The sequence below is a fragment of the Chlamydomonas reinhardtii genome, chromosome 5, assembly GCF_000002595.2.
Source record: "Chlamydomonas reinhardtii strain CC-503 cw92 mt+ chromosome 5, whole genome shotgun sequence".
Classification (NCBI taxonomy): Eukaryota; Viridiplantae; Chlorophyta; class Chlorophyceae; order Chlamydomonadales; family Chlamydomonadaceae; genus Chlamydomonas; species Chlamydomonas reinhardtii.
In genome coordinates this window covers 1077327-1094084 of record NC_057008.1, presented here as the reverse complement: position 1 = coordinate 1094084, position 16758 = coordinate 1077327, and the positions used below count along the sequence as shown (strand labels likewise).

General features: G+C 61.7%; 2 protein-coding genes across 3 annotated transcripts; one reads left to right on the top strand and one right to left on the bottom strand.

Annotated features, from left to right (window-relative positions):
• Positions 1–7: 7 nt before the first annotated feature.
• CHLRE_05g246050v5 (uncharacterized protein) lies at positions 8–4119 on the bottom strand. 2 transcript variants are annotated; one of them, XM_043062509.1, is made up of 8 exons: positions 3959–4119; positions 3563–3677; positions 3048–3085; positions 2707–2835; positions 2225–2299; positions 1908–1988; positions 1520–1630; positions 8–1204 (listed from the first exon to the last, which is right to left on the bottom strand). In XM_043062509.1, exons 1-8 carry the CDS (start codon positions 4049–4051, stop codon positions 182–184), a joined length of 1665 nt encoding a protein of 554 aa, XP_042924640.1. In that variant the 5' UTR covers positions 4052–4119; the 3' UTR covers positions 8–181. The 2 variants fall into 2 exon arrangements, with proteins under 2 accessions (XP_042924640.1, XP_042924639.1); XM_043062510.1 differs by having other exon boundaries at positions 1529–1630.
• A 1030-nt stretch (positions 4120–5149) lies between these two features.
• Positions 5150–16235, top strand: CHLRE_05g246100v5 (uncharacterized protein). The gene is made up of 18 exons (XM_043062511.1): positions 5150–5579; positions 5847–6293; positions 6667–6812; positions 7214–7395; positions 7874–7982; positions 8502–8872; positions 9106–9262; positions 9550–9755; positions 10082–10147; positions 10308–10397; positions 10713–10754; positions 11342–11501; positions 11868–12030; positions 12350–12408; positions 12707–12847; positions 13201–13382; positions 13748–13844; positions 14199–16235. Exons 2-18 carry the CDS (start codon positions 6026–6028, stop codon positions 14229–14231), a joined length of 2472 nt encoding a protein of 823 aa, XP_042924638.1. The 5' UTR covers positions 5150–5579; positions 5847–6025; the 3' UTR covers positions 14232–16235.
• The last annotated feature ends 523 nt before the right edge of the window (positions 16236–16758 follow it).

Sequence of the window (16758 nt, the reverse complement as noted above, 5' to 3'; positions counted from 1 at the left end):
GGTGTGGGACATCGCAGCTTACTTTGACTCAATGAGCCGGCAAGCCGCGCACACTGGCAGGGTCCAATCAGTCCAATCAAGAAGTCCCGTTCCCACACACCATCACAAGCACACACACCTGCCGCATCAGTCCCACCGCCAGCAGCGTGACTCACGCATTCACCAGCCCAGACACCGCTCATTAAATCACCAGCGCTGCCACCTGCGCCACCACCGTCGTGCCCAAACCCGCCGCAGCCTCCACCTCAACCTCGCCCGCCGCCGCCTTTCGCCGCGCCGCCGCTGCCGCCGCCGGTCCGCAGCACGCCTTGTACTTCTTATTGCTGCCACACGGACACCGCTTGTTGTTGGCGGGCGCCGAGGAGGAGCCGGCCGCGGCGGCGCTGCTGCTGCTGCTACTGCTGCGACTGCCGACGACAATCCCGCGCCGCTTTGCCGAGTCAGGCGCTTTCCGCCCCGCGCCCTTCGCTTCGCCAGGTGCTGGCTCGCCGGCCCCGCCAGTCGCGTCGGCAGAGGCTCCGCCCGGCCCTGTTGTCGAAGAGCTGGGCGCCGTGGCGGACGTCGCAGGGTCGGCTGTAGCCGTGGCGGCTGTAGCTGTGGCGGCTGTAGCCGTGGCAACTGCAGCTCCGGCTGCAGATGCGGCTGTAGCAGAAGCCGCGTCTGCGTCTGTTTCCCGCAGAGCCGTGGACGGGACTCGGGCCTCTGCCGGCGCCGGTGCCGGCCCCGCCGCTTCCCCCGCCGCCGCCGCTTCCGCCGCCGCTGCTCCCGCCACCGCTGCTCCTGCCGACGTCATTTCGCCGCCTCTCCCAACTTTGGGCTCAGCATCAGGTGGACGAGCGCCTGTGGCCGCCTCGCCGTTCCCACCGCTGCCTCCGCCCCCGCCTCCACCTGCGCCTCCGCCTCCACTCCCATCTCCCGCCCCATTCGTTATGCTTGCCACGTCGCTGACGCCCCCCTCTCCCCCCGGCTCCGCCTCCTTCCCTGCCCCCTCCTCCTTCACCTCCTTCTCCTCCTTCTCCCCCACCTCCTCCGCCCCCTCCTCCGCCTCCGCCTGCTCCGCCAGCATTTCAATCACCTTCTCCACGGCTGCTTCCACGTCGCCGCCCGCCGCCGACAGCGCCGCCCGCACCAGCCCAAGGTCGCGGCAGGCCGTGCTGGCGGCCACACGTGCCTCGTCGCGCTCGTCCCAGGGCTCCGAGCCGGCCTGGAGCACGCACAGTGAAAGGGGTGGGTTGGTTTCATGATTTGGGGACGCGGAGCGGAGGCAGGGACAGGAGGTAAGGCGGGAGTGGACAAATCAGCAAAGGGGCAATTTGCAGAGGGACTCCAGGAATGACTGCTCAGACTCTCGGTCGGCATGCGTTTGGCACGGAGTGCAATCCCACTGTGATCTTTGCGAACCCCGCATCAACAATGCCATTGCCAACACTTCGTCAACCCTGCACCACCACACGCACCACACACACGTACGCTCTTTATGCGTTCCGTTTCTAACACACAGATACACACACGCACGCACGTCACGCACGGGTCGCTGCGGCCGGGCCGGCACAGTGCCGTCGCCCCGGATGACCACGGGCGCCGCGGGGCCGTGTCCGTAGTCGTCCGCACAGCGCACCGAGTCGTAGTGCTGCGGGGTTGTGGCGTGGGTGAGGGGTGGTAGATGGGGTGGGATGTGGGGTGTGTGGGGTGCGGGGTTTCAAGGCTGAGGCAATGCGAACAGGGGTGTGGAGTGTGCGGGGACGCGGTCACTGCCGGGGACTTGGTGGCGCTGCTGTGCGGTACACTACTCCTGAGATGGTGCAAACAACTCCCTCACTCCCCCACTCCACCCCATCTGATGGCGAAAATAACTCCGTTCTACCTCCTAAGCGGTTCTTTCTCTTGTGATCTCTCCTCCGCCCTACCTGGCCGTCCGAGTAGGCTAGGTGCAGCATGGGTGCGGTGTCCTCGGGGTGGTGCACCACTCGCCAACGCGGCTGGCCCGCCTGTGGGTTGGAGGGTTAGCGGCTGGTTTCGGGTTCTGGAACTGGAACGGAAGGCTCTACCGCATCCCTCTCAGTCTCTGCCTATCCTATCCTGCACTTGTGTCCTTGAGGCACGCCAAGCCACAGTAAATCCCCCCTTAGCCCGGATTTGACTACGATACCCGCCCCCCCCCCCCACCGCCCACCGCTGTGACAGAAAACCCCCCTTCATTCCCACCCCCGCCCCCACGCCCCACCTGGTAGATGGTGAGGTTGGCCCCCAAGCACCGGGACGCCGCCACCACCTCCATGTAGCCAGCCCACGTGCCGTCCTGACGGCATAGGGAGGAGCAGGCACCGGCAATCAAGATCAAGCACGAAGGCATTGATGCATGAGTGCCGCATGGAGAGTGGAGCGTGGAGGACCACGGTGAAGACCGGAGATTGAAGGTTGGGGGAGTGAAGGATTGCATGCGCCACCTGGGTTTGCACGTGCTAAGCTGCTGCGATGTCGCGCCCGGGAGCGACCAAACAAAGCGCACGCTTACAATCGCGTTCGGCCACCCAACCCCCTACCATCACCCTCTCCCGCCTCTCCACCCCCCGTGTCTCTGGTCTTTGTTGGGAACTGTGTTACAAACCCCGGGTGTCATCGTTTAGTACGGTATGGGATCGGAGTATTCTGCCTCCTCCACCCCATCTCCCCCACCCCACCTCCATCGCTTTCTCCATGCCGCACCTTCTTCATGCGAGCTACGTAGGAGCCGAAGCTCTCGTCGTCCTCCACGAACGGCGCGAACTCCTCCTCGTGGTCTGCCATGAAACCAACAATGCGCGCCCGCAACTCGGCATGCACCTTCTCCTCGCCCTGGGAGGAATTAGGAAATGGAATTAGGAAATGGGTTCAAAGTGTTGATGTATGCGTTTAAATGAGCACTAAGGGCGTGAGTACGCAGGACTGTGTTCGGTGAGGTCAAGTCGGGGGACCGTTGACCACGCGTTGACCTCAAGCATCCATGCCCAATAGCCATGACCCATACAGTTGAACGATGGCCAGCCAGCCAGCCAGCCAGCGCCTACCTTCAACTGGTCTCCCAGCGCGCGGAAAAAGCAGTTGCCTGCAAGCGGTGCGGTGCGGTGCAGTGCGGGCACATTGGTCGAGTTGTGGAGCCGAGTCCCCGCAGCAGGCGGCAGTGCAGTGCCATACTCCCATCGCACTTGAACCCGGCGCCATGCGGCAACCGCTGCGGCGCCCCAGAACCCAAGCCACTAGTACCCACGCCCGGAGGCGGGTGTAGCCCACCCCGTGTCCCACCCCGGTGTCCGCCCCCGCGTCCACCAGGTTCTGTGTCACCAGTTCCGCATGCGATCTGCGCTTGCACCTGCTCCCACCTCCTCCCACCTTCTTCCCAGCGTCCCAACACGTGGACGCCCCAACCCACATCGAAACCCCGCCTCACGACCCCGCCTCCTTCGTCAGCCCGCCGACCCAGATCTTCACACGGCACCAACCCCTCTCATGTCATGCGCATCACCAGCTGCAACTAACCAAACCAGCCCAAATGACCAAACCCATATACCAAACCTGAACGCACCGTCGCCAGTGATGTCCTTAATGCGCAGCCCCAGCGCTGCCAGCTCCGTTTCCAAGTCCGCCTCATGCGCCGCCCATTTGCTCCTGTCCTTGCCCTTTCCATCCTTGCCCTTGCCCTGGCATTGTGTGTCGGTTGCGGTAGTGGAAGGTTTGTACTCAACAAGGACAGATGGGTTAAGCTGCCAGCCGCTGCGGCGGGCCACCGGGTCCGACAGAGGCACTCAAGCCGCCGACCTTTCCCCACGAACCCGGAACACCCCTTAAATGCGTGCAGGGCAACCGCCGCCACCCAGTCATGCCTCCCATCAACCTATCGGGCATCCCACAGTCACTTGCATCCATAATACATCTGGGCCGACAACAAGCGGGGTCCGGAATCGCATGCCCAGCTTCTTACCTTTGCGGGCTTGGCCTCTTTCTCCTCGCTGCCCTTTTTAGCTTTCTTAGCATCATCTATCTTTTTGACTGTAATCTTCTCTTTCTTCGCCATTGTAATTGATGTAAGGCACTGCACCGCAAGCACTCGGTAGACCGTGTCGTAGTGCTCATAGTAAAACGTTACATGTTATCTTGCATCTTGTATGCACAAAGCTACGTTGGCGACTTGGGAACGGTCGCTAATGCCGATTGACACGCCAGCCCATGCAGCAACACGACTCAACACGGCGGCACGGTGCGCCCGTGTGCACCCCAACCCCTGAAGCGCGGACCAAACGCGGACAAGCTCTATCCCCAAATCTATCAGAACTCCGGTGAAATTTCTTGGCCACACCTGTGCTGGCGGAGACCTGCGTGGCCTTTGACGGCCTGCACCAGAGCTGACCTGAGGCAACACGCAGCTGCTGCCCGACCACACGTGCTGTGAGAGTGTGATTGCGCGGTTAGCGGGCGGGCCGTTGCGTTACTTCTCATTCGGACCCAGGGCCACACCCTCACCAAACACCAGTGTGGCTGCAAGTGCGGCGACGGCACTTGCAAGCTGTGCAAGGCGGCCGCCCGGCAGCGTAAGTGCCGGGCAGCCAAGACGGAGGCAGCCAAGGGGGCGGAGGGCGCGGAGGGCCCCTGCGCGGAAAAGCTATGTGTGGTTTGATCAGGGGCCGTTTCATGGCACCACGGATTTCCCATCGTGGGCGCCACTTGTGGGTCTTGTATGGAGCCTGCGTGAAGTGACGCGCGAATCGTGTTGGAGGTCCCAATTGGTAACCGTTGACGCACGAGGCAGCCCAGGGAAATTCGGACAAACCCCGCCCCTAGCCAGGGCCAAAGACAAAGTTTAGCCCCAGGCATCAGCCCCCGGGAGGAATGTCTAGAAAACGGCCAAAAGTGCCGATGTCTGGAGACGTTGCGATAGGAGCCCTGGCGCGAAGTGACATGCGAATCGTGTTGAAGCTCCTATTGGTAACCGTTGACGCACGTGGTACTTTTTGCTTCGGTTTGGGGTTTGGATATGACGCTGGGCCACGGCAGCACTACGACGCGACAGGGCAGCCGCCAGGGGAGGCACACGTGCCCTGTTCACCAGACTTACCACCTCGGGGATACGCACACAACAGATCGGCCCGACATAAAGTTTTCGGTACACGTTGTACTCAAAGCTACGGGCGAGCGGACCAGGCGGTCAACAACAACAGCAGCAGTTGCCGAGCGCCCGACTCCTCGTTTGCGGGCACGGTTGGCCCGACTCAGCATTCAAGTCATTGCGCGTTCCACGAGCTTTCGTCATACACACTGTACTCAAAGTTTCTGGTTGCTAGCGATACCACTTTCGCGTTTGAAACTATCAACTGCTTCTGGGCAGACGGGCTGCGCGTGTCAAGTTTCTTTTGCTACTGGCTGTCGCTGCTAAGCTATTCTCTTTGCGAATAAATCAGTTCACTTACATTTTTCAAATCGAGCTAGCGCTTTAAGCGATTCTCCTGCCGCAAGAGCTCGCGAGCCTGGACCGGAGCAGAAGCTGCTCGAGTTGGACTTGTCTAGTTCAATGGCTTCAAACGCGGGCGCGCTGCAGTAATACTTTGGTGAGTTTGTACATGATCCCTATGCAACCTCGCGTGCTCGCAATCACAATAGAAGCATCAGCCACACGCTTGAGTGCTAACAAATAGCACACGAGGACAGCTCCAAAGCACCGCTGTTAGCTGAACCAAGGATGTGGAGCAAGTCCAGTAGGGACGCAGGGCCAGGCGTCTTCCAGGACGTGACAGCCTTCGTGAGCAGGCGGTGCTTGGACCGCTCGACCCCGCTACTCCCCACCAGCTCGTGCACCTACTCGCCGTTGCCCTCAGGACCGGCCGGCATGAGCAGCGGCGCCCCCCACCAACGCGGCAAGGGCTCAGAGCTGGATGCAGAGGCAGCCTACAAACCCGGCCGGGGGCCGGGGGGCCCGTTGGCTGGCACGCCACGCCCCCGCTTCTCCTCGCTCGGCCTTAGCTCAACCGTCCGAAGGAGCCTGCTGCTCGCTACTATGCTGCTAATCGGCTATTCCATAGGAGCCCTCAATCACCGCTGCTCTCTGGCATCATCGGGCAGCTCGGGGGCGTCGTTCGTGCAGCAGATGGCGGCGGTGCTCGCAGGCAGCGGCTCGACCGGCAGCGGCGGGGGCGTGGGCGTGGGCGGGGCCGATGGCGGCGGCAGTAGCAGCCGGGCGTGGGGCAACGCGGGCGCAGGCGGCGCGGCAGGCAGTGCCATGGGGGACTACGCGCCGGTGAACAAGACACTGCGCTTCCCCGTGTGTGAGTGCGTGTGTGTGGGAGGGGGGGAGAGCTGGGATGGGTAGGGGAACGGGCGCAAGGCAGGTGAGGCGATGAAGTGCGACAGCGTGCATGTCGGGTCTGCCAAAAGGACAGGGGGGCCCTGTGGGACGCAGGAGCGGGCGAGGCTGTGGCAACGCGTCCCCGGGCTTCCAGCTAGGCTCACGCGAATCGCCGTGTGCTTGTGCGGGAGGACCGTAACGCTCTTCTGGGCACCGGAGACGTAACGCCACTGCGGGCCCCCTGCCCCGAGCACACCCGTCATCTTCACACCCAACCCACATCCATACCTATCGCCATCGTCACGCCTGAAACCGACACACCTCCCCAACCCCTCCTCACAACCACAAATCAGGCAACGGCTTCGCCAACCAGCGTCTTTCCATCCTGTACGGCGTCGTACTGGCCAAGCGGTTGGGTCGGGCTGCCGTACTGCCCGTACTGGTGGACAACGGGCTGCAGCGGGGGGACGCGGCGGTGCTGGCAACCGCCAACAACCAGGTGTGTGTGTGTGTGTGTGTGTGTGTGTGTGTGTGTGTGTGTGTGTGTGTGTGTGTGTGTGTGTTTGTGTATGTGGAGGTGTGGGATGGCAGGGTAGGCGCCTGACCAGGAGTGGGTGCTGACCTGGCTCCTCCTGGCCTCACGCCTGCCGTACGTCTGCCGTGTACGGTATCCCCATTGAGGCAATGACACGGAGGGTATGCACACACATTGTCGACACACCGCACACTGCGACCACGCCTAGGCCTGACTCCATCCCTTGTGGTGCAACACCGCACCGGTACGCTGCCCCGTAACGCTCCCTCGTCATGCAGTCTTCAGAGCATCCTGTGCCGCTTTTCCAACCATCTTTACAAATCCCCCGTACCGCGCCCGTGCCGCACCCGTACCGCGCCGTACAGATCCCCTTTGAGGAGATGTACGACCTGCCGCACTTCATCGCCTCCATGGCGGGCGTGGGCGTACGGCTGCTGCGGCCCGCCGAGGCGCCGCCCGCCAACACCGTGCTGCGGCTGGCTGGGCTGGCGCGCGGGCAGCAGGGCGGCGTGAGTGAGGCGCTGGCAACCACCTATGCCTCCATTCGGTGAGGCAGGCAGGGTGTTATTTGGGGGGTGGGCGGTTGCAAGGGAGCAACGTTGGGAACGGGGCAGGGGTTGGGGGGGAGACGGGGAGGGGAGGAGGGGGTTGATTTCACAACTCAAGGAAGCGTTGAGGAAGTGGGAAAAAGGCGGGGAGGGGTGGGGGAGAGGTGTGACGGGGAGACGGGGAGACGAGGTGGTAGGGGCTGGGGGTGTGTCCACCATCCCCCAGTCGGAAGCAAAACCACAAGAGGGGAAACACGAAAGAGGAAAGGAGTGGAGTGGCAGTAAGGGCGCTGCAGTGAGCAGTGAGCGCACCCCAGACCGTCGTGACGCCACACCCGCTGCGCGGCGGGAACTGACCCATCCTCCCAATCATTCTTTAATTAAACATGAATGTAATCTCCACCTGGTTCCTGGCTGCCCCTCTAGGGCCCCTCTAAGTTCTTCAACAATCATGAATGCACTCCCCCGACCCTCCAGGCACATCGCCATCGACTGCCCTCTGTTCAAGCTGGGGGCGGAGGAGATGCAGCCCGGCTTCGAGCCGCTGGTGTGGGCGGCGCTCAACGGACTGAGGCCCAGCAAGGAGGTGAGAGGTTCTGGGGGGGGGGGCTGGGAGGGGGGCGGGCGGGTTGGTGGATCATGTGCCCGGGCACAACGAGAAGTCCTAGGCGCGGGGTTAGGGGTTTGGGGGGCTGTAAATACCAGCCCAAACTAAACCAAAACCAACGAAAACGAGCGGGGGCAGTGAGGGAGGTGGAGGCTGTGGGCCTGAGGGGCTGGGGGTGGAAGGCGGGAGGCGCGAGGCTGGGAGCGGGAGGCGGGAGACTGGGTGATGGCAGGGTCAGGGACTTATGGCTGGGTTGGTGGTACCGGGGGTTGGCGGGGTTGTATACCAGCCCAAACGAGCGGGGGTGAACATCCGTGTGGCAAATTATTTGCTCATTCAGACATTATGAGTCACCGGAGCGTCATGGGGCGTCGTGTGCCACGCTCCCCTCCATCAATGGCGCATCCGACCAGGGCGAAGGGCTCGGGCACGCGAAACCCCCTTCCCCGTGACCTCCCTCCAACGCCCCCCTACCGGCCCTCCCCTCCCCCCCCCCAGGCCGCGGCCCTGGTTGAGGAGATCAGCCGGGCCATCAGCAGCAAGGCCGCAGCCCTGTCCCGAGCCACTGGCGGCAGTAGCAGTAGCAGCAGCGGCAGCACTGGCGGTGCCAGCAGCGGCACCGCGGCAGCGGCGGCTGCGGCCGCCGCCGCCGCCGCGGACGCCAACCTTTTGGCGGTTGCGGGCGCAACCACCACCGTCGCTGGCGGCGGCATTATCAATGGTGGCGGCGGCGGGCGTTCGTCGATTCGCGTGGCTCGGTCTCGTGGGCTGCAGGCGGCGTCGGACTGGGCAACGGCGGCGTACGGCCCCGCGCGGCCCTTCAACTTTATCCACTTGCGCATCGAGAACGATTGGATCGAGCACTGCAGGTGGGCGGTGTGGTGGAGGGGGGTGGAGGGGGGATGGAATGGGGTGGTGGTACCGTATGTCGGGGTCGATGGGTGGGTGCTACTGTGGGGTGGGTGGTGGTTAAACCGTACCGTACCTCCGGGTGGGTGAGTGGGACGGACCTATTTCGTTGGGCTCGGGCACATCACCCACCGTGCCCATGAATGGCTGCCCCCGCCTCCACCAACCAAACACACACGCCATCCAACCGCAGGCGCTGGGAGGGCATCCGCGACGGCATCGTCCGCGACAACTGCTACCGCCACACGGAGGAGGTGCACGAGCAGTTGGCGCTGTTCGGCTTCAGCAACAGCACACCGCTCTACGTGGGCAGCTACTGGGACGACGTGGAGCCGGCGCGGCGGGAGCAGGTGGGGGGATCAGGGGGCGAGTGAAGAGGGGAGGGGGAGGGGAAAGAGCGTGTGTGTGTTTGACACGCGTGTGTGTATGTGGGCAGCTACTGGGACGACGTCGAGCGCAGATGGGGCAGGCGGAAGAGGGTGGGTGAATGGTCGGGGAGGAAGGGGCGGGTGTTTGCACCAACTCAACCACAGTAAGAGGGGGAGGGAGAAGAGGGGACGGTGTCGCGTGTGGCTCGAAATGGCGTCGTTCCACCACAATACTTTGTTTGTTTACTTTTCGAACCCCACCCCTTCAGGCTCTGGCGAAGCTACGGGCCGCCGGCTACACCCTGGTCACCAGCGCTGACGTGTTCCCGGCGGCAGTAGCAGCAGCGGGGGCCGGCGGCAGTAGCAGCAGCAGTAGCAGCGGGACCGCTGCTACTGCCATTGCCAACGCGCTGGAGGGTCGGGGCCGCGAGTACCGGGCCATGATTGAGTACTTTGTGGGGCTGAGGGCGCAGCGGTGAGAGCGTGCTTGGGTGTTGGGATTTGGGAGTGCGTGCGTGCTTGCGCTGGGAGCTAGAGGGGGGGGACATTTCACTGAGTATGGAGCGATTTAAACAAAACTCGTACTTGGGGGGGGGGGGTGTGCTACGAGCGCACAGGAGGCGAGGTGTGCCGTGGTGGGCGGCCACGGAGCCACAAGGGGTGGGGCGAGGTCGGGGGCATGTATGAATGTTATCCCGTCCTCCTCCCCCTCCGCTCTCAACTGCCCCTCTCTCCCCTCCCCCTCTGCGGCCAAACTCTCCTCCTCCTCCCTCCCACCTCTCCCCCCCCCCATACACACAGCTTCATCGGCAACAGCGTGTCCACCTTCGCCGCCCTCGCCATGTTGGAGCGGCGGCGGGCGGGCAGGTGGGCGCAGGGTAGCGGGTGGCCGGGTAGCGGGTAGCGGGTTTGTATAACCTCACCCCGTCGCCCTCTTGATTCCACGCTCTGATTCACGAAAGGCGTAAATGTATGTAATTTACAACTTGTACGTTTATTTGTTTTTTATTCATATTTGTTTATCCAGGTGGGCGGCCTACTACAACGGCGGCAACATCCCGCTGGCCTCGGTGCTGCCGCTGCTGCACCGCCTGCCCTGGGTGTTCACCTACAACAGGTGGGTGTGGTGCGTGTGGGTGCGTGTGGGGAAGTGAGGGGGAGTTGGGGAGGGTGGTTGGAGTGGATGGGGAAATGGGGTGGGAGTGAGGCTGGCGGGGGGTGGGGTATGTGCCCAAGCCCAACGAATGGATCCCAGTATGGGCGGTTGGGGTGTAGTGTGTGAGTAGCGCGGCGCAACACGGTGTCTGTACGGAGATGTGTTACCCCATGCATCAACTACAGCGCTAGGCTGCGCACTCATGTCCCCTTATTGTTCATCTCCACTCATCTCCCCTCCCCCTTCCTCCCCCCTATCACCTGCACACGGCAACAGCTGGTCGGGGCAGTACGACTACCTGCTCAAGGGCGCAGTGCGGTGAGTGGCGTGGAAGAGAGAGAGAGAGAGAGAGTGTGTGTGTGTGTGTGTGTGTGTGTGTGTGTGTGTGTTTGTGTGGATGCCGTGGCGGTGTGGGTGGGTGGGCGGGAGGGTGGGTGGGTGTGAGGGTATGCGATCGAGGCACGTAGGTGCGCACAACCGAGGCAGCCTATGCGTGCCCAACAATAGAATAGAGTGGAAGGTGGTGCGACGTGAATGGTGAACGAAGTGTAAGGAAGGTGGCGCGATCTGGAGTGAGGGATTTGAGCGGAACCGAACGGCTCGCGTCGAGGCAAGCCAACTGCAACTTCTGTGGATTGTGGGCCTCATCCACCAAATCCCAGGCAGCAGCTCCTAAAAACACAAACAAAGCCGTTTGCTGGTCTGCCCACCGACCCTGCCAGCCTTGCGCGCCCCACACCCTCCTGCCCACCTCATCGTTGGGCTCGGGCGTGTAACCCCCTCCCCAAACCCTTCCTACCCTCCTTCCCCCTTCCCCCCTTGCTTCAACTTCACCTTATCAACGTAGTCATGAATGTGACCTCCTCCCCTCCTCCTCGCCTCCCCCGCCTCCCGCCTCCTCGCAGCTCCGCTCTGGCCACCCGCTCCTTCACGCCCTACTGTATCTTCATGGGCAACGAGTCCTCCGCCATCCACTCCTGGCTGGTGGCGCACAACGTCACAGTCATCGCGCACGAGCCGGCATGGAGGGAGCAGCTGCTGGCGCTGGCGGGCAGGAAGGCGCAGGTGCGGGTGTGTGGGAGGGCGTGGGAGGGCGTGGGGAGGGGGAAAGGGGGTAGCGTCCATGGAGACTGGAGCGATGGGGGGGAGCAAAGTGGGGATTGTTTCTACCACCCAGAAAAGGATGCAGGACACGACACATGTTTGACCGCCCTTCCCCGCTTCCCAACGAACCCCAATCCTCACCTCCCAAACCTCCTCCACCTCCCAACCCCCCACCTCCCAAACCTCCCAAACCTCCCAAACCTCCCAAACCTCCCAAACCTCCCAAACCCCTCCCCCTCTACCACTTCCTTAACTAATCATGAATGTAACCCCCTCCCCCTCCCCTCCCCTCCCCCTCCCCCACCTCCCCCACCTCCCCCCACACAGAACAACGTGGCCCACAGCCACCTGTACAAGACGCCCGACTCGTTGGTGTCCACCTTCCAGCGTGTGGACCTGCCGGTGGTGCCGGTGCTGGACCAGTACACCTATGTGCTGTACACGGACGCCGACGTGTTCTTCAGGAGGCCCATACGCCTGGACGATTTCGGTGGGTTTGAGCAGGAGGAGGGGTTGGGGGGAGGCGGGGGGAAGAAGGGTTTAGGGGGGGCAAGGGGGGGGGGAGGGGGTTGGGGGGGGGCAAGCGGGGAGGGGGGCTGAAGGGCTGAAGGGCAGGCGTGGCTTTGTGTGCGTGTGGAACTGGGTTACGGAGGCTGGGGAGCCAGCTCCAAAGGCAAACGTGGAACTCGTACTGTTTTTGGGTCTAGCGGGATCCTAGCGGATACCGTTTGCCCTGCACTTTGACCTGACCTACCGCCGACACACGCTCCTGACACGCACACGCACCCCATGCACACGCGCCCCCACAGGCCTGCCGCTGCCCAACTCGGTGTCCATGAGTTACGAAATGGACCCGATGTTTCCATACGTGAGTTAGTGATGTGTGTATGTGTGTTGGCGTGAGTGTCTTGAGCGTCTTGCCTGGCAGGTGTACGGATGGTGCGTGTTTGTGATTCCGGGGCGCACAGCCACCGCCACCCACCCACCGCTGAACATGTTCAGCCTCCCTTTCCCCTCTCCTCCCTGCACTTCAAACTCGCAATTTACTCACTCCGACATCCCCATGAACAGCTGCCCTCTCCCTCCCCCCCTCAACCGCACTTCCCCCTGAACCAATCATGAACGCAATACCCCTGCTCCCCTATCTCAACACCACGCCACCCCAGAACGCGGGCGTCATCGTGGCCAACCTGCCGGTCATGCGCCGCCACTACGCCGCCTTCATCGCCATGATGCTGGACCCTCGCGCCTCCGAGGGGCTCTACTACCACGGCTACGGGCCCGCGGACCAGGGCATCATCAACAAGGTGCGGAGGTGGGGGGTTGTAAGTACCAACGAAAACAAGCGGAGCACAGGCAGAGGTGTTAGTGCGGAGCAGGGGGGAGGAGATGGGGGAAGTGCGGGGGGATTGGAGGGAAGGGGGAAGTGCGGGGTGCGGGGCGGGGAGCCGGGTTGTAAACACCAGCCCAAACTAAACGGGCACGCTGAACGGTGCAAGTGAGGGGTTCTTGGAAGGAAGGGGGTTGTAGGGCGTGTGTGTATGTGTAAGAGGGGTGTGGGCCGGGTGTGCATGTGTACCGTATGCATGTTTATGCATGTGTTGATGTATGTGCTTTCCAACTGATCCTTTCCCCCACCCCTCACCCCCCGTAACCCCAGTTCTACGAGTCCGACCTGCGCGGCCGTATGCTGAACCAGCTGTTCAACGCCAAGCCCTACTCCACCTTTGACCCCTCCGCCTACCTGCTGCACTTCCACGGCCCCAAGCCGCACGAGTACGCCGCCTACCTAAACACCGGGCAGTGCGAGTTCAAGGGGCTGTGCGAGAAGGCGTTCGCCATGTGGGTGGCGGATTTGGGGTGCGGTTTGGGTTGGTTGGGTTTGGGGTGGTTGGTTGGGGTTTGGGGTTCGGGTTGTGTGGGTGGCGGGGTTGAGGGTTTGGTTTGTGCTACCAGTTTCAGTCAAGGCGTAGGCGTGGGCCTTACTGGGTGTATGTTGCCGTGCCAGTGGCATAGCAGCAGCAGTAACTAGAGTCCCCCTTACGCGCACCCCTGCGCCTGCTGTTTACTTCGCTACATTTCCCTGTACCAATCTTTGCAACCCCCCACCCGACCCTCGCGGCTCTCACTCCACTTACTCCGACCCTACACTCCCACCCTACACACACACACACACACACACACACACACACACACAAACGCCGCAGGTCGCTGTGTCGCTACACGCGCGAGTGGGCTCGCTGGGTGCCCGAGGAGCCCGTGGCGCTGAGGCTGGGGGACGCGTGTGGGCTGCTGGACAACCCGGTGAGCAGATGGGAGGGGGGCTTTGGCTGTTGGCTGGGGCGTGTGTGGTTTGTGACGGGATACGTGTGTTTTGCTTGTACGCTGGCAATACTGTGAAGGCAGGGACGCGCGTGCTTGTAGGCATGTGTGTGTGTGTGGGGGGGGGGAGGGGTCCATGCATGTTGAATAAGACGAGAGGGCGTAGCCAGGAGCAATGGTACAGATGTCACGTAGTCGTTACCGATCTCCGTGAAGTCCAGCAGCCAGCACCAGCGGCAGCCGCGGGCGGGGGCCGTGTGCGTATGGCATGGCCGCCCGCTGTCTTCATCAAGATCTGTCCTCGTCACGCGGTCGGCTGCCCCCTCCCCTCCACAGGCGTTCCAGCGGTTGAGAGGCACCACCAGCTAGATGCCTCACTGGCTGCCTGGCCGCCAGCTAGTCCACTGCCTGAATGGCGAGACTGCCTAGCTGCTGCGGCGCTGTGAATGCGGCGTCGCAAGGAGGGTATACGTGTTGGCTGCTGGCTCGATAGCCCGGAAGATGGAGGATGTAGATGCCAGCCCAAACTTAACCGAACCCAATGCACGGGGGATGGAGGAGGATTTGGAAAGCCTGCGGCTGCCAGCTACGTATGCAGCCTAGCAGGGCGCCAGCGCCAGCTGGCAGACCCCCGTATCCCTGGTGGTACTGCTCAGGGGATTTGTAGGAGTTATGTGGCTTGACAAGGAGAGCTGTGGCCGAGTGTGACCAGTACTGGCGTGACTCTGGGAGGATGGGTTGAACGGCCTGCGGCAGCCGTAGATGATAGGCCCCGGACACAGTACTGCGGGATTGCATTGTTATCATGTGGCTTTTTAGCTAGGGCTAACGTGACCGAACTTAATCATCTTCGTTGGTTGAGAGAGCGCCGCTGGGCCCCGCGTGTCAGACTTGCGCTGTGCGGTGCATATGTGGCCCTGCGAAGCCATTTTTGTCTGGTGTTTTAGTTTATTGCCTGGATGAGTTCGGGGAGCAATCGAAGGTTTCAATGTGTGACAATTAAGCACTGATGACACGGAACTTTAGCTAGCTAGACACTGCAATTAGCATGACAGCTAGGTGTGAGCACACGGCATGTGGGCTTGTGGTCCTGTCAAGTGGCGATGGGAGCTAGACGGAAAGCTGTAGGTGCGTGCTTCTAGGGTTTAGGCCAGTGGCGGTTCTCAACTGCTTCAGGCTGCATTACGGTATTACCTGTTACTCATTTGGCTGTTTTTGACCTCGTGGCATTGACGAAACTGCACATATGGACATGACATTTGTGCGCGGGTGTGCTTTGCACGGTGGGCTGTGAAAGCTGCGTGTGTGTTACGCATTGTGCCAGTAGGTTGCAGGACGGCTGGTGCATTGAAGATTGTCATTAACCGATGTGATTGTGTGTGTGTGTGTGTGTGTGTGTGTGTGTGTGTGTGTGTTCTCTAGGCCTGGACCCAGTAACTCAGCTGGATCAGCTGAAGGCAGCGTATGGTTACAAGACACTGGCGTGGCCGCGTGTGCTAGATGAGCGGACGGCGTATGTGCTGAATAGTGTGTTTCATGAAAGCAGCCAAAGCGATGTCGTACGCACACATGGCAAACATACACACACACACACACACACACACACACACACACACACACACACACACACACACACACACACACACACACGCGGCACACACGTGATGGCCAGGTAAGGTAGGAAGGTATTTTGGGTCGGGCCGCCAGCAGTGGCCGTTAGCACCTTTACAATTACGCGTGCCCGCGATACCGGCGGCATGTAGGCTAGGAGGATGCGCTTCTGGCAAGATGGTTATTTGACGAGTGTGCACGCACTCCTGTAGGACCGCTTATGGAATGCAGTTTACGGTAGGAGTATTGGTGGTTACCCCAAGAGTGGGCTTTTCGATTGTATGGCGGCTTGACCACATGGCTGGGAGATTCACGCCTGCACCGAGTCTAGCGTGAGCGAGAGAGCTGATTCCTTGAGTGTTCGTTCCCGTGAGTATTGCGAGCGACACGAAGCGCTGGCGCTGAACTGGCTCAATTGACTCGAAATTCAGAGCGCGCGGTGTTTTGAAGCTGTGTTGTCTGCCGTCGGCCCAGTGCTCAGCACGTTAGCCTGCCTGCCGTGTTTGCCGCACGCCGGCGGCTGGTTTGGAGCAGGGGAGGGTTTGGAGATAACGGAGCAAACTCTTGAGCAAACTTCAGTGGGCTCAGCCGGTACATCCAGAACTCAGAAGCTGTACCGTGACTGGGCTGAGTCCATAATGGCTGACTGTTCTACCTGCTTGGCTTGCACTCCTGCCTGTTGGCTTGAATCCGTCACAGCCGTCCGCCAGGACATGCGTGCATAGGTCACGGCCGCACGGGATGCGTGTTCGAATGCTCTGGCAGCTAACCTTTCCCCGCCCAGGACTGTGCTTCTCTGGTGTGTGTGTGTGTGTCGCGTCCACAGTTCTGTACCAGTGCCTCCCTTCGTGTCTTGCTAGGACGTTGCCGTACCGAAGCACCCAAAAGATGTATGGGTGGGGGAGCACCGCTGACGGACCGGCAACTCCCGCAATGTTTCACAGTTTCAGTCTTGGTACGCCGTACGCACAATGACTCGGGGGTTGAGGGGTTTTGTGTCATCACGGGGTCCACGGTGTTCGTATCCCCCCCCCATGCGCGTACCGTGCCGTACTTGCCGTACGTGTCCACTTTCCAGGCCTCCGCGTTACACTTGATCTCATTTGATCTCCAGGCTCCAGCAGGCAGACCGCCACCACATTCAGCCTCTGGCATACGGTATCATCTACGGTATCATCATCATACGGTACCATATACGGTACAGTAACATCCCGCATTCCCGCTACGCAGGACCGCGTCATCTTGCCCTGACAGCAAGCCCCTGAGGTAGGCCTGAGCAATCAAG